Source organism: Pogoniulus pusillus, chromosome 6, assembly GCF_015220805.1.
Source record: "Pogoniulus pusillus isolate bPogPus1 chromosome 6, bPogPus1.pri, whole genome shotgun sequence".
NCBI lineage: Eukaryota > Metazoa > Chordata > Aves > Piciformes > Lybiidae > Pogoniulus > Pogoniulus pusillus.
The window spans coordinates 25320684-25336597 of NC_087269.1; the positions used below are offsets into that span (position 1 = coordinate 25320684).

The 15914-nt window shown below is 47.8% G+C and overlaps 1 protein-coding gene across 11 annotated transcripts in view; it reads right to left on the bottom strand.

Moving 5' to 3' along the window:
- PCDH15 (protocadherin related 15) overlaps nt 1–15914 on the bottom strand; it is a 1224756-nt gene that overhangs the window by 25452 nt on the left and 1183390 nt on the right. For all 11 annotated transcript variants that reach the window (XM_064145003.1, XM_064145009.1, XM_064145013.1 and 8 more), the window contains 2 exons: nt 13749–13967; nt 8319–8429 (listed from right to left, as the gene is read on the bottom strand). In XM_064145003.1, coding sequence (XP_064001073.1) covers nt 8319–8429; nt 13749–13967 — 330 coding nt within the window. The remainder of the gene's footprint in view (nt 1–8318; nt 8430–13748; nt 13968–15914) is intronic.

Genomic DNA, 15914 nt, shown 5'->3' on the forward strand with positions numbered 1-15914 from the left:
GATTTGGGGAGGTTATTGTTCAGTGATCCATTGATATTAGATTGCTTGTGAGCCTCAATAGCACGGGAAGCAAAGCTGCTTATAACTCTCTGACGGTCTCCTTCTTCTAAGACTGACTTTTTTCCCCTGCTTTGTTGGAAATGGTAGAGAAGAAAAAGACTTGAAAGAAAAGAAGATAATCACAGGTGAGGAAACATGCATGGACACATAATTATGAGAGAGAAAAAAAAAAACCAAAACAGAACAAAACAAAACAGAACAAAAAGAAGTACTTATGATATGAATCAGAGCCGTTAAAGCACGTCTAGCAAGCTACTACTAGCTAAGTGATCACGTTCACTATTCTATTGGACAAGACATTTACTTTTACCTGTTCTTTAAGGAAAAAGAATGTGAGGAGGAAAAGTGAAAACAAGTCTTCAGCTGCTTAGCAAGGTCTAAAGAAAAAACCCTTTAGATTTCAAAAGTGTTCCTAGTAGCTCCCTAGTGACACAAGAGTCCCTATGAGGTAGTGAAGAGGAGCTGAAGCCACTCAGCTGAGACTCATGGCATAGAACCATAGAATCAGTGAGGTTGGAAGAGACCTCCAAGCTCATCCAGTCCAACCTAGCACCCAGCACTAGCCAATCAACCAGACTAAGTGCCTCAACCAGGCTTTGCTTCAACACCTCCAGGCACGGTGACTCCACCACCTCCCTGGGCAGCCCATTCCAATGCCAATCACTGTCTCTGGCAACAGCTTCCTCCTCACATCCAGCCTAGACCTCCCCAGCACAACTTGAGACTGTGTCCCCTTGTTCTGTTGCTGGGTGCCTGGCAGAAGAACCCAACCCCACCTGACTACAGCCTCCTTTCAAACCCAGACTAACCTTCTGACACTGAATCCTAAAGAATCACCAACCTGAGCATTGTTTCTTGCATTTACGATGCACATCCTGAAGTGGAAATATGAATGTCTGCAGGAATTTCATCTCTGCACCACATTACACCAAATGAATGACCTTGATGCTGAATTTCTACATCAAAAGCAGGAGGTCTCATCATTTATCTAATGCCTCCAAGTGCTTCATTAACCTCCCTTCCTCAAATATTTTTAGTACCATGAACTTCTGAGGAGATTTGAAGATAAACAGGATTTTAAAATTGATGGCCTGCTGGAATCATAGCATCAGTCAAGGTTGGAAGGGACCACAAGGATCAGACAGTTCCAACCCTCCCTGCCGTGGGCAGGGACACCCTAGCCTAGAGCAGGCTGCACACAGCCTCAGCCAGCCTGGCCTTAAACACCTCCAGCCATGGGGCCTCAACCACCTCCCTGGGCAACCCATTCCAGCCTCTCACCACTCTCACGCTCAACAACTTCCTCCTCAAATCCAGTCTGAGCCTGCCCACCTTCAGCTTTGCTCCATGCAGAAAAGTGTACCCTTAGAGACCTGGTTTAAACAATGCTTACTGGAGACTGAAATAAACTTATTTCCCATCAAGGTAGGGCAAATTTAAGATATTGGCCAATGTCAGAGCTAAAAACAACCCCCTTATCCTTTCTGAGGAGATGTAGTTGGAGATGTCCCTGCTCACTGCAAGGTGAGTGGACAAGATGACCAAAAGGTCATTTGTGATTTCCCTTATCAGTGACAAGATGGAACCAAAGTGCTTTGCCATTGCTGTCATCTACAAATGCACTGTAACTAAATAGACATGGGGATGCAAAACAAAATCCCTCAGCCAACCAGCCAGCTACTCTCAAAAGTTCTCTGAAATATCAACTAGGTCTGTAAGCCAGGCTGTGGTGAGAATGTGGTAGGTTAAGGGAAGGCTAGGGTAGAAAACAGGCTATAAAGAATGAATTCCACTCTGGGACACTTCACCTTCAGCTTCCTTACCTCTGCTTCATGCTGGTGCTTCACTTTTTTTTGAACACCATCACAGAACTGCAGAATTGTCAGGGTTGGAAGTGAGCTCAAAGATCATCCAGTTCCAACCCCCCTGCCATGGGCAGCGACACCTCACACTACATCAGCTTGCCCAGAGCTCCATCTAGCCTGGCCTCAAAAACCTCCAGGGATGAGACTTCCATCACCTACCTGGGCAACCTGTCCCAGTGTCTCACCACCCTCATGGTGAAGAACTTCTTCCTAACATCCAATATGAATCTACCCTTTTCTAGTTTTGTTCCATCCTCCCAAACCTATCATAACCTGACATCCTAAGAAGTTCCTCCTCAGCTTTCTTGTAGCCCCCTTCATATACTAGAAGGCCACAATAAGGTCTTCTCTGAGCCTTCTCAGCCTCCAACACTCCCAGTCTGTCTCCATAGCAGAGGTGCTCCAGCCCTCAGATCATCCTTGTGGCCCTTAAAACCTTCCTGTTTTCTGCAGTTAACCAACAGAAGTACATCATAAGCAGCAAGGATCTCTCCATACACACACACACAAACCACTAAAAAGCTCATTTTTTAGTGACTGAGAGCTTCCAATGTTTTCAGAAAACCTTCTGAGGTCTTAAGGCTCAACTCTACCCAAATCCATTAGAATTTAGGTAAAAAATGGGTTAGGTTTTCTCAACACAGGTACAGAGGTGAACAAAGATTAGGGGAACACTGGCAGATGAACTTTGGTCAGATGGTTCCATCCCTCTTCATCTTATTTTTTGGGTGTTGTTTTTCCATATCTCAGATCCTACCAAATCTAAATTAATGGAAACTTAACCTCTAGTGGTTCAATATTCCCTGGCCAAGTGAGAAGAGAAAGTTAAATTGCTAGATAGGAGTTAATTAAGAGGATATTAAGTATTGTCTAAGTTATTTAATATCTAAAAGTCCCCCAGAGGCTTGCATTTAGTAATGAAACACATTTGCTTCTTGTGCTTTTCCATGCTCAGTTGGCAATCATAGAAAGAGAGAGAAAAACTCCAGGTTCCTGAAGGGAACTGGTTACAGGAACCTGAGATGTCTGGTGGAAGAGTCACTGTGCAGGGATCATCCTCCCATCTGTGACTAACACCTATCAAAGCCTCAAAGGGTTACACTTGATCACAGGATGTGAGGGGTTGGAAGGGACCTCCCAGAGATCTTCCAATCCACCGCCCCTGCTAGAGCAGGACCATAGAATCTAGCACAGGTCACACAGGAACACATCCAGACAGGCCTTGAAAGGCTCCAGAGAAGGAGACTCCACAACCTCTCTGGGCAGCCTGTGCCAGGGCTCTGTCACCCTTACACTCAAGACGTTCTCCCTCATGTAGAGGTGGAACTTCCTGCACTGTAGTTTACATCCATTGCCCTTGTCCTGTCACAAGTGAGCAGAGGCTGTCCCTGTCCCTTCCTGACCCCCACCTCTCAGATATTTATAGACAGTGATTAGATCCCCTCTCAGCCTTCTCCTCTCCAGACTAACCAGCCCCAGGGCTCTCAGCCTCTCCTCATCAGGCAGTGCTCCAAGCCCTTCAGCACCCTCTTAGCTCTCCCTTGGACTCTCTCCAGCCCCTCTTGAACTGAGGAGCTCAGAACTGGATGCAATATTCTAGGTGTGGCCTCACCAAGGCAGAGTAACGAGGAAGGAGAACTTCCTTTGATCTGCTGGCCACACTCCTCTTCATCCACCCCAGGATCCCAATGGCCTCGTCCACAAGGACACAGTCCTGTCCCATGGAGAGCTTGCTTCCACCAGTACTCCCAGCTCCTTCTCCAGGGGGCTGCTCTCTAGTAGAACACCTCCTAACCTGTGCCAGTGAATAAAGTGTCCCTGAGCACAGGGGTTCCTCAAACCCCACTATGCCTAAGGCTTGTATGAAAAGCAGCTGGCTTCACACAAATAATAAATGAAGCTTGTCTTCTAAAGCAGTGCAGTTTGAGGTCGGTCACTCTACTCAAAGGCAAGAGGAAGAAGAGATTGTGAACTTGAAGGAAACCCTCTAGCAGAAGGCTCATGCAGGATGACATAACCTTTATGCTACGGCCAAATATTATTTCCAAAGCTTCTCAGTTCCTTCCTTGCCTCCCATGACACCTCTCAAGGCTGAGGTTACTTTGCTACCCTCTTCTACATACAAGTATTAGATTCCAAGTTTATGGATCGGTAGTTTAACTGAGTAAACATCACCAGACTTGTTACAAGTTAGAGAATAGTTGTTCTGAGGCTATCCTGCAAATCTCATCTGTCTATGTACAGCTATTTGACTCCATGTTTATGGAGAGGTAGTTCAACCAAATAAACATCACCAGACTTGTTAAGAATGAGAGAATGGTTTGACTCAATGATCTTAAAGTGCTTTTCCAACGAAAAGGATTCCATGGATCTGTTGCTCCCCAGATGGAAGCACAGCACTGGACTGAAAGAGGTGGTACCTGCCTTGCAAAGAACTGCAAACAGCGCTCAAGACATGTTTTGTTTGCACCCAGTTGTGAGATTGTAAGTCCATGAGCTAAAAGCAAACCTCAGAACTGGTTTTCTTGGGGGGTTTTGGGGTTTGGTTATGGTTTAGGTTTTGTGGTTTTGGTTTGGTTTTGTCCTTGGTTTTGTTTGTATTTTTGGTGTTGTGTTTTTGGGTTTGGTTTTTTTTTCATTTGGTGTTTTGGTTTGGGTTTGTTTTAGTTTGGTTTTTGTTTTGGCTTGGGGTTTGTTGTGTTTTAATTTGTTATGGGTTTGGTTTTTTGTTTTGTTTCTTCTTTTTTTGCTTTTGTTTTGTGGGGTTTTGTTACATTTGGTTTTAGTTTTTGTTTGTTTTGTTTTTTGTTTGTCTTTATTTTGGGCTTGCTTTGTGTTTTGATTTGTTTTGGGTTTGGTTTTTTGGTTTGATTTGTTTTGTGGTTTGGTTTTTTTTAATTTGTTTGGGGTTTTTGTTTTGTTTGTAGTTTAGTTTTGGTTTTTTGTTTTGGTTTACTTTTGGTTTTTGTTTTGATTTGTTTGGTTTTTTTAATTTGTTTTGGGTTTTTTGTTTTGTTTTTAGTTAAGTTTTGTTTTGTTTGACTTTTTTTTTTTTGTTTGTTTGGTTTGGTTTTGTTTTTAAGGCAGTAGGACTCTTTGGCTTTGGAAATAACACCATTCAAGTTCAGCAATCATCCTTCATCTCCCCTTGCCAGGAAAGGATAAAGAAGGATTGAAGTGCTGAAAGTTCACAGTAAATGTCTTTCCTGTCCTTGGTCAATGGACAAATAAAAGATGAGGTTTGGGTTGCAAGGTTTCACTGGAGTTACTGGAAGGAAAAGTAATCAGTGTTTCTAGTAGCTACAAACATCAGGAGAATGAAATGAGCTTACTTACTGATGCCTATGTATCCAAAGGCAGAGGAAAATGAAAATGATCAGACAAGACAGATTTAAAACTAAAGAGTTTGGCTTCATTTTCTTTGCTATAAACACCAACATTAAGAAAACAAGACATTGAGGCAGCATCACCCATGAAAGATGACTAAAGACAGCTAGAGACAGAGAAATAATTGTACCAAAACTCCTAAAAACATGTTGATAAAAGCTATTTTCCAAAGAATAATTTCTTAAGGTGTAGCAGTGCCTTGAAAGCAAATATTGGACAGGGAGGAAAAAAAACCCAAGTCAAAATAAACCAAATTATTTATTTATCTTCTTTTAAAACCTAAAGATCTTCATTTATCCTGTAAGGATTTTTTTCTCTAGCTTTGGTTTAAGCATTGTCACTGCCCCTGGAGGTGCTGAAGCAAAGCCTGGATGAGGCACTTAGTGCCATGGTCTGGTTAATTGGACAGGGCTGGGTGCTAGGTTGGGCTGGATGAGCTTGGAGGTCTCTTCCAATCTGCTTGATTCTATGATTCAATGATTTCCTTAGCTTGCTGGTTTGAGTTTATCCTAGCAGCATGCAAAGGCACCTGTAGAGGAAATATCCCAAACATGGCACCTTTTGTAGTACAATCAAAACAATTTCTACTCAATGAGAACATAAACCTGAGTCTCGACACCAGTCCTGTAAGTTTATACCTAGATGTTATAATACTAAAGCATAAAGAAATCTGCAGGGCAATGACAAGCACAATAAATCATAGAATCATAGAACCAGTCAGGGTTGGAAGGGACCACAAGGATCAACCAGTTCCAACCCTCCTGCCATGGGCAGGGACACCCTACCCTAGAGCAGGCTGCACACAGCCTCAGCCAGCCTGGCCTTAAACCTCTCCAGCCATGGGGCCTCAACCACCTCCCTGGGCAACCCATTCCAGCCTCTCACCACTCTCATGCTCAACAACTTCCTCCTCACCTCCAGCCTCACTCTCCCCACCTCCAGCTTTGCTCCATTCCCCCCAGTCCTGGCACTCCCTGACAACCTCAAAAGTCCCTCCCCAGCTCTTTTGTAGCCCCCTTCAGATCCTGGAAGGCTGCAAGAAGGTCCCCTGGGAGCCTCCTCTTCTCCAGACTGCACAGCCCCAACTCTTTCAGTCTGTCCTCATAAAGCTTGTTTTGAGTTTAGCATAAGGGATTTATCAGGATCAAATGCAGGTTCGTCCACTGGCACCTCCAGATCACAGGCTCACAGGATCACAGGATATCAGGGGTTGGAAGAGACCTCCAGAAATCATCCAGTTGAACCCTCCTGCTAGAGCAGGACGAAACAATCTAGTACAGGTCACACAGGAACACATTCAGGCAGGCCTTGAAAGGCTCCAGAGAAGGAGACTCCACAACCTCTCTGGGCAGCCTGTGCCAGGGCTCTGTCACCCTTACACTCAAGAAGTTCTCCCTCATGTAGAGGTGGAACTTCCTGCACTGTAGTTTACATCCATTGTCCCTTGTCCTATCACAGGGCACAAGTGAGCAGAGGCTGTCCCTGTCCCTCCCTGACCCTCAGCCCTCAGATAATTACTGACAGTGATTCGAACCCCTCTCAGCCTTCTCCTCTCCAGACTAACCAGCCCCAGGGCTCAGCCTCTCCTCATCAGACAGTGCTTCAGGCCCTCCAGCATCCTCGTAGCCCTCTGCTGGACTCTCTCCAGTAGATCCCCATCTCTCTTAAACTGGGGAGCCCAGAACTGGATGCAATATTCTAGGTGTGGCCTCACCAAGGCAGAGCAGGGAGGAAGGAGAACTTCCTTTGATCTGCTGGCCACACTCCTCTTTATGCACACCAGGATCCTACTGGTCTTCTTGGTCCAGAGGGCACACTCCTGTCCAATGGTGAACTTGGTGTCCACCAGATGATCTTTAAGGTCCCTTCCAACCCAGCCCAGTTTACAATGTTATGTTTCTCAGGCAAGTAGAGGCTACTGCTGAACGTGAGGTTTTTCACCCCTTCCTGCTCAAGCTTGAACATCTCACAAGGGCCAAAGGCAGGGATTAGGAGAAGCTGTTCTTGCTTCAGCTACCCCTCCTCTATTCACAGAGGAACTCTCAAGCTATAGACTGATTTCAAGCACAGACTGCACTGCCCAGAGTTAGAGCAGCTCTCTCGTGCCTCCTTAGCATTTCATCAACTTCATCTCAGCCTCTGGAAAACTGCACTTTTCCAAGCCAAACAAATAATGACAGAACACAGAGAGCAGAAGTGGAGAACCTGGGTTGTCCTTAACACCAGCAGCAGCACGCCACATCTGCCTCTGAACATATTATTAATGCTCTGCCTTTCTGCACTGGTTGGTTTGCAAATGTAAGCATAGAAAAGTGTGGCAAGCTTATCAACACCTCTCCCCCCCCCCAGCAATGGCCAATACTGACTGGTTGTTTTCTGCTGTAATATTGCCAGAGAGTTAAACTGTTGCTGGAGCCCACCAAGTTCAGCTTTACAGAAGCAGGAAAAGGAAGATAAAATCTACAATGCTCTCATTTCAGGAGCAAATAGTAAGTAAAAGACACGTTCATGGAACTGGCAGTAGTTCCTCTGTTCTGATAGTTCCTTTGCCTTTACTTTCAACATCCAAACTGTTCCAAATTTAGAAAATCAAACCAAACAACTCTTTGCCCAAGAGAGTATTTCTAATTATAGCAAAAAGTGGGGACTTTGGGGCAGTCATTCCACAACAGCAGTGAAAAACGTGGTGTGCTGGCACTAAGGCAGCCCAGCCCAGGCTCACCCTGGTAGCAACAGCCTGCTGTAGGCTCTTGCTCTGGAAAAAAATCCACCTGTTTATAGCCTACTTTTCACCAGCTCAGCAGGGTTATCTTGTTTCTTTCCTCTCCTTTTACAGAGCCAAGCTGTTTTATTTCCGGGACGCGTGCGAATCCGAAGCAGCTGGGGAAAGACCTTTTCATGAAAGAAAGCCACTGGGACACAGACTGCATGAAGTGACAGCCTTGGAAAGGCATAGGATGGCCTTGGCCACTGCTCTTTGCCCGAGGGGTCACAAGGAATACTTACATGGTGCTGTCACCGAGCTCTTCGTAGAGGTTGTTGGCGGCGGCGCCGGACGGTTTGCCTGCTGGCAGAGCCATCTGGATCCTGGCAGTCTTGGCACATTCGGCCTGGCGCCTTTGGTGAGCCATAGAGGGAAGGAGAAATGCTCATTAGAAAGGCTCTGGGCCCCAAACATAAACCAAGGTGTAAAGTTCTCTGGGTTTTCCAACAGCCCGAAACCCCCTCTGGTCTTTGTCATCTTCAAAGCAACAGTGAAGCGGTGCTGGAGTCACTGGCTGCAGGCAAGGGAGGTGCAGCTGCCACTGCTCCCAGGCCAGCACAGTGCTTCTGTGCTTGCAGTGCTGCCAGCTGCAGGACAGCTGAAGGCCACTATCACAGAGCTTCATGGCTGAGGTTTGGTCTTCCATCCACCACCCAAGCCTGCTGCTAGCAGAGGGCTCCTGGCCTGTAAAGGGGTGGGGTAAAACTGCAGGGAGCTCTGTGTTTTAAGCAGATTTGGAGCAATTTGGTACCAAAATCTGCCACTTCTCACTGTACAGTGCCAGCTGGTGTGGTTTACCCACTCCAAGGTCTTTCATGGACGTGGCAGGGAGCCATGGCCTAGGAGGGCAAGTCTTGGTCAGACCTGCTCCACAGAGCTCTGCTGCCACCCACTCACAGCTGAAACCAGAGGTGTCCTCAGGGAGGAGTGGGTGGTGGATACCAGAGGATGGAGGAGCATCAAGGCCATGCAGAGACCCCTCTTCAGTGTTTTCCTGGCTTCTCCAGCTTCCTCTTGTTTGTTCTGTCTTAGTGGAATTCTAGAAGTCCCTCTCAGATAAACATCTCCTGAGCTGCAGGATGTCACTGAGATATTGAAGGTGATTCCCAAGGAGTCATATACACACTAGCTTTGACACTGCCCCACAGGGAGGCTTCTGTCTTAGCTGCCCAGGTTTAACAGTGAGGAGTGTAAGCTCTCCAGTCAAGTACTTCAATTGAGTGTCAAGAAAATGTGATTTTAAATCCAAGTCTCTGGCAAACTCTAGCACTTCCAACTCCTCTCTCATTAAATCTGGCTAGGAGGTATCTATCTCAACCATCCTGAAAAAATCATAGATTCATAGAATGGTTTCAGGTGGAAGAGACCTTCAAGATCATCCACTTCCGACCCCCTTGTCATGGGCAGAGACACCTTCCACCAGCCCAGGTTGCTCAAGGCCTCATCCAACTTGGCCATCAACACCTACAGCGAAGGGACATCCACAACATCTTTGGGCAACCTGTGCCAGTATCTCCTCATTCTCACTCTCAACAATTTCTTCCTCATCTCCACTCTCAATCTCCCCTCTTCCAGCTCAGAGCCATTGCACCGTGTTCTGGCACTACAAGCCCTTGTCAGAAGTCCTTCCCTAGATTTCCTGTAGCCCCTTTTGGGTACTGAAAGGCTACTCTAAGGTGTCCTTGGAGCCTTCTCTTCTCCAAGCTGAACAGCTCCAGCTCTTGCAGCCTGTCTCCATAGAGAAGATGCTTTCACAGGATCACAGCTCACAGGATGATAGGTGTTGAAAGGGACCCAAAGACATCATCAAGTCCAATCCCCCTGCCAGAGCAGCACCACACAATCTAGCTCAGGTCACACAGGAACACATCCAAACAGGCCTTGAAAGGCTCCAGAGAAGGAGATTCTACAACCTCTCTGGGGAGCCTGTGCCAGTGCTCTGTGACCCTTACAGTAAAGAAGTTCCCCTTGTGTTGAGCTGGAACCTCCTGTGCTGCAGCTTCCATCCATTGCTCCTTGTCCTATCCTAGGGAGCAGTGAGTAGAGCCTGTCCCACTCCTCCTGACCCCCAGCCCTCAGAGATTTATAAACATTGATTAAATCCCCTCTCAGTCTTCTCTTTTCCAGACTAAAAAGCTCCTTTCCAGCTCTCTGGGATATTTCTGCCTCAATGAACTGGAAAAAACCCAAACCTCTTTTTTTTTTTTTTTTTTTTTTTTTTGGGGGGGGGGGGGAGGGTGTAAATTCACTGTGAACCAAATTCCTCTTTTCTCTTTGGAACACAAACTCTGGGGTTGTGTGTCTGACTGAGGGGCCTCAGCTGATGCACCTGGCTTTAGTTTTAAGAGTGGGCAACACTTGAGTCTTCCTAAGGAAGCCAGACCTGCACCTTGCTTGCTTGGGGGGCACCACACATGGGACTCTTCTCTGCAGCAAACAGGCCATGTCCTGAGCCATGGCACATTTAACATCTGTTAGCATGCAAGGTTTAAACACACTGAGTAGTGCCATGAGTATCTTAACCTCAAAGGTGCTCAGGAATTAACTCTTAGTCAACATCAAGTACCTTGCCTTAAGCACAAAGACTGGGAGAGGCTGCCAGTACTCCTCCACAGGGTGTTAGAAACAAAGCTGAAAGGAATATACTTACTCTTTGAATCTGTTTTGGTGTGCATGGAAAGAAATGAAGAGATAAAAGGAAAGGTTAAATTAATTCCATTGGCAGCACAACTAACGGGAGATGGAAACTAGATGCTGCTTAATTAATATACACATATAATTACAGAATTAATTAGGACATGCTTAAAGAATCATTGTTTCCAAAGTTGTTGAGATGCTGTTCGGGATCCTCTTCAAACAATTCTGACCTTGAATTACAGAGGGGAAACTGTGTGTGGCTGAGGGAAAAAAAGCAGGAGGAAACCTTGACCACATGGATACACCTCATAATGCTTCTTCAGCAGGTGGACTTCATCACAGAATCAAGCAGGTTGGAAGAGACCTTCAAGCTCATCCAGCCCAACCTAGTACCCAGCCCTGTCCAATCAACCAGAAAATGGCACTAAGTGCCCCAGCCAGGCTTGGCTTTAACACCTGGACAGATGGGCAGAGTCCAATGGGATGGGGTTCAACAGCTCCAAGTGCAGGGTGCTGCACTTTGGCCACAACAACCCCATGCAGAGATACAGGCTGGGGTCGGAGTGGCTGGAGAGCAGCCAGACAGAGAGGGATCTGGGGGTGCTGATTGATACCCGCCTGAACATGAGCCAGCAGTGTGCCCAGGTGGCCAAGAGAGCCAGTGGCATCCTGGCCTGCATCAGGAATGGTGTGGTCAGCAGGAGCAGGGAAGTCATTCTGCCCCTGTACTCTGCACTGGTTAGACCACACCTTGAGTACTGTGTTCAGTTCTGGGCCCCCCAGTTTAGGAGGGACATTGAGATGCTTGAGCGTGTCCAGAGAAGGGCGATGAGGCTGGTGAGAGGCCTTGAGCACAGCCCTATGAGGAGAGGCTGAGGGAGCTGGGATTGTTTATCATGGAGAAGAGGAGGCTCAGGGGTGACCTTATTGCTGTCTACAACTACCTGAGGGGTGGTTGTGGCCAGGAGGAGGTTGCTCTCTTCTCTCAGGTGGCCAGCACCAGAACAAGAGGACACAGCCTCAGGCTGCGCCAGGGGAGATTTAGGCTGGAGGTGAGGAGAAAATTCTTCACTGAGAGAGTCATTGGATACTGGAATGGGCTGCCCGGGGAGGTGGTGGAGTCGCCGTCCCTGGAGCTGTTCAAGGCAGGATTGGACGTGGCACTTGGTGCCATGGTCTAGCCTTGAGCTCTGTGGTAAAGGGTTGGACTTGATGATCTATGAGGTCTCTTCCAACCTTGGTGATACTGTGATATCTCCAGCCACGGCGACTCCACCACCTCCCTGGGCAGCCCATTCCAATGCCAATCACTCTCTCTGACAACAACTTCCTCCTCACATCCAGCCTGAACCTGTCCTGGCACAGCTTGAGGCTGTGTCCCTTTCTTCTGTTGCTGGGTGCCTGGCAGAAGAGCCCAACCCCACCTGGCTACAGCCTCCCTTCAGGTAGTTGTAGACAGCAATGAGCTCTGCCCTGAGCCTCCTCCTTCTGCAGGCTGCACACCCCCAGCTCCCTCAGCCTCTCCTCATAGGGTTTGGCTTAGTAGGGATGGATGCATTTTTAGAGCTCCTCTCTTATGTTAACAATTTGATTTCAACATTAAAAAAGTAATTATTAAAGAAAAATTGTTTAATTTCTTATCTCAAGAATGCTGCAGAAAACCTCTTCAATTGTGAAGGAGAATTTTGGGGGCTATTTAGAAGGCAAGAGGCTTCTGTAGTTAGTAAATACTATGCAAAGAACACATCCTTGATGGTTACCTTCTGGAGTTGTACTGGATAGTGTATTACAAAGGCTTTAATTAGGAGGGGAAAATAGTGATTGTTCCTGGCTTTTTAATCATAGAATCGAGCAGGTTGGAAAAGACCTCCAAGATCATCCAGTCCAACCTAGCATCCAGCCCTGGCCAATCAACCAGAACATGGGCATCAAGCTGCTTTGCCAGTTGTAAGTTAATATCACAGGATGGTAGTAAGGGCTGGAAGGGCTATCTGGAGACCATTGAGGAATACAGATTGACCTATAGAATGTCACAGAAGAATATCTCCAGACAGATTTTTGGATGTCTCCAGGGATGGGGACTCCATCACCTCTCTGGGCAGCCTGTTCCAGTGCTCCATCACCATTAAACTAAGGAAGTTCCTCCTCGTGTTTAGATGGAACTTCTCTTGTTCAAGTTTGTGCCTGGTACCTCTTGTACTGTCACTGGGCACCAATGAAAACAGCCTGGTCCTATCCTCCTGACACGCACCCTTTAAGTACTGATCAGCATTGATGAGACCCCCCCTCAGGTTGCTCTCTTCCAGACTAAACAGCCTCAATTCTCACAGCCTTTCCACATCACAGAGATGTTCCGGTCCCCTCAGTATCTTTGTAGCCCTTTGCTGTACCTTCTCCCACATGTCCCTGTCCTTCTTGAAACAGTAGTCAGATGTGGCCTCATCAGGGCAGAGTAGAGGGGCAGAAGAACCTCCTTTGACCTGCTGGCCACACTCTTCTTGATGCAACCCAGGATGCCACTGTCCTTCTTGCCCATGAGGGCACATTGCTGGCTCACAGCCATCCTGCTATCCACCAGGACTCCCAGGTCCTTTTTCTCCAACAGGTCAGGCCTCAGACTGTACTGATCCATGGAGTTGTTCTTCTCCAGGCACAGGTCTTGAGAGTAGCCCTTGGTGAATTCCATTTCACAGGCCCACAGGATGTCAGGGGTTGGAAGGGACCCAAAGAGATCATCGAGTCTGACCCCACTGCCAGAGCAGCACCACACAATCTAGTTCATGCCAGCCCACCTGAAAGCTGCTATGGCTACAACCTTCTACAGCCCCCACCCTGGGGCCTGTGCTTTTCCTGGGTCACATTATAAGGGGAGTGGTTAGGGAGGGGGCAAGTGGCCACAGCTGAGGTGGGAGCAGGCAGAGTGAAGAGAATGGTTGGACACCAATCTTCAAGGTCTTATCCAACCAAAATCATTTTATGAGTCCATGCAGTATCCCTACAACAAGGTTCCTACCCCCCAAAGGAGGAGTACTTACTGCCTGTAGCTGACCATAACTATTAAAATCGCTGGCATACAGCAGAGGATGATGATGACAGCCAGGGCGAGGAGGGCACCTTCCGTGTAGCCTACAGCCTGTGCCTGCTTCTTGACATTCGCCACCACGTCTGGGGTGCGGATCTCCAGGATGCGCCCCCCCTGCCCCAGGTATGGCTGAAACTCCTTGTTGATGTCCAGCAGCTTGCCATCCAGGAACCTTCAACGTCAGGAGAAGGACAACGATTAGAGCCAAGCACAGCAGCTGTAAATCTTAAGCATAAAGTCATAGGTTGCTTAGGGAGGGACCTTGGAAGGTCACCTACTCCGCTGCCCTGCAGTCACACAGGGTGCTCAGAAGCCTGTCTAACCAGACACGGAATGGCCCCAGCAATGGGGCTTCTGTCACCTCTCTGGCCCAGTGTTTCACCACTCGCAGTGTAAACAAGTCCTTAAATCTGCTCTCAAGCTCCCTCTCCCAGGCCAAACCATCCCCCCTTGTCCTGCCCCAGCAGACCCTGCTCAAAACTCTGTCCCCAGCTTGCTGCTGGGCGCCTTGAGCACTGCAAGGCCTCCAGAAGCTCTCCCTGCAGCCTTCTCCTCTGCTGGCTGAACTCTGCCAGCCTGGCCTCACAGCAGAGCCCTGCCAGCCCTGCCAGCACTGCTGTGGCCTCCTCTGGCTCTGCTCCAACAGGTCTCTGTGCTGAGGACTCCCGAGCTGGCTCCAGCGCTGCAGGGGCAGGCATAGCCCAGCAGAAAGGGAGCTCTGCTTCTCTCGATGCACACTAGATGTCACTGCTGCCTGCTCCTCTGAGCTGGCAGAAGCCTCCGGGTTGGGACAGCACTAAATCTCTGGGCTGATTTTTACAGCCCTTCAGTTAAGATCCTGTTAGCATTTTCTTGACAAAGCTCTCTTTTCAGAGGTCCATAACTCAGCCATGCACATTTGCTCTGTGAGGGAACATGACACACTGTGATAAAGGCTCAGGCAGGCTAAACATTTTATTTTTAATGGGGGCCATATTCTAGATTCATCTGGGGTCTTTTTTATGATCCAATAAAATCAAACTCTCTTTCATGGAAAGCATTAAGAAAATAAAGGATGGTTTCAGTCTGTGAAATTATCTAAGCGGCCTCAAAGTCTTGCAGGAGTTTGTGGAGCAGGGAGGCAAGAGCAAAGCATGGCAACTGTTCAGGCTCAGCTTTGCCATAGAGTGACAGAACCACAGAACTCTTTCGGTTGAAAAAGTCCTCCAAAAGCATCCAGTCCAGCTGTGAACCCAACACCACCATGGCCACTAAACCATGGCCCCAAGTGGCATGGCCACACCTGTCTGGAACACCTCCAGGCAGGGGGACTCCACCACCTCCCTGGGCAGCCTCTTCCAATGCCTCACCACTCTTGCAACAAAGAAATTTTTCTCACCTCCAACCTAACTCTCCCCTGGCACAATTTCAAGCCATTCTCTCTCCTTCCATCACCTGATACTAGGGAGAAGAGGCCAACCCCCATCTCAATCCATCCTCTTTTCAGGGAGTTGTAGAGAGCAATGAAGCCTTCCCTCAGCCTGCTCTTCTCCACACTCAACAACCCCAGTTCCCTCAGCCACTCTTCCCAAGACTTGTTCTCAAGATCCTTTATCAGCTTTGTTGCCCTTCTCTGGACCTGTTCCAGCTCCTTGCTTGGACGTCACATCAAAGTTGTGGATGGGTTGCCCAGGAAGGTGTTGAGGCCCCATCCCTGGAGGTGTTTAAGGCCAGGCTGATCTAGGGTAAGGTGTCCCTGCCTCTGGAAGAGAGGTTGGAACTGGCTGATTCTTGTGGTCCCTTCCAACCCTGAATGATTCTGTGATTCAATGAATCTAAGTTTTGCCACATAGAAAGCAAACTTCTTGACAGGACCTGAATTTGGAAGCTACTCCACCAGATAAGGCACTTAGTGCCATGGTCTGGTTGATAGGATAGGACTGGGTGCCAGGTTGGACTGGATGAGCCTGGAGGTCTCTTCCAACCTGGCTGATTCTATGATTCTATGTACTGCAAGTTCTCATGGTGACAACATCTAAATTAGGTGTCCTGTGGCCACTCAGCTCAAGGGAATGGACTCAGCCTGGTGAGGCCATAAGTTCCCAAGCTGCAGGCAGGGTAGGTGTAGGGCAATGTAGAA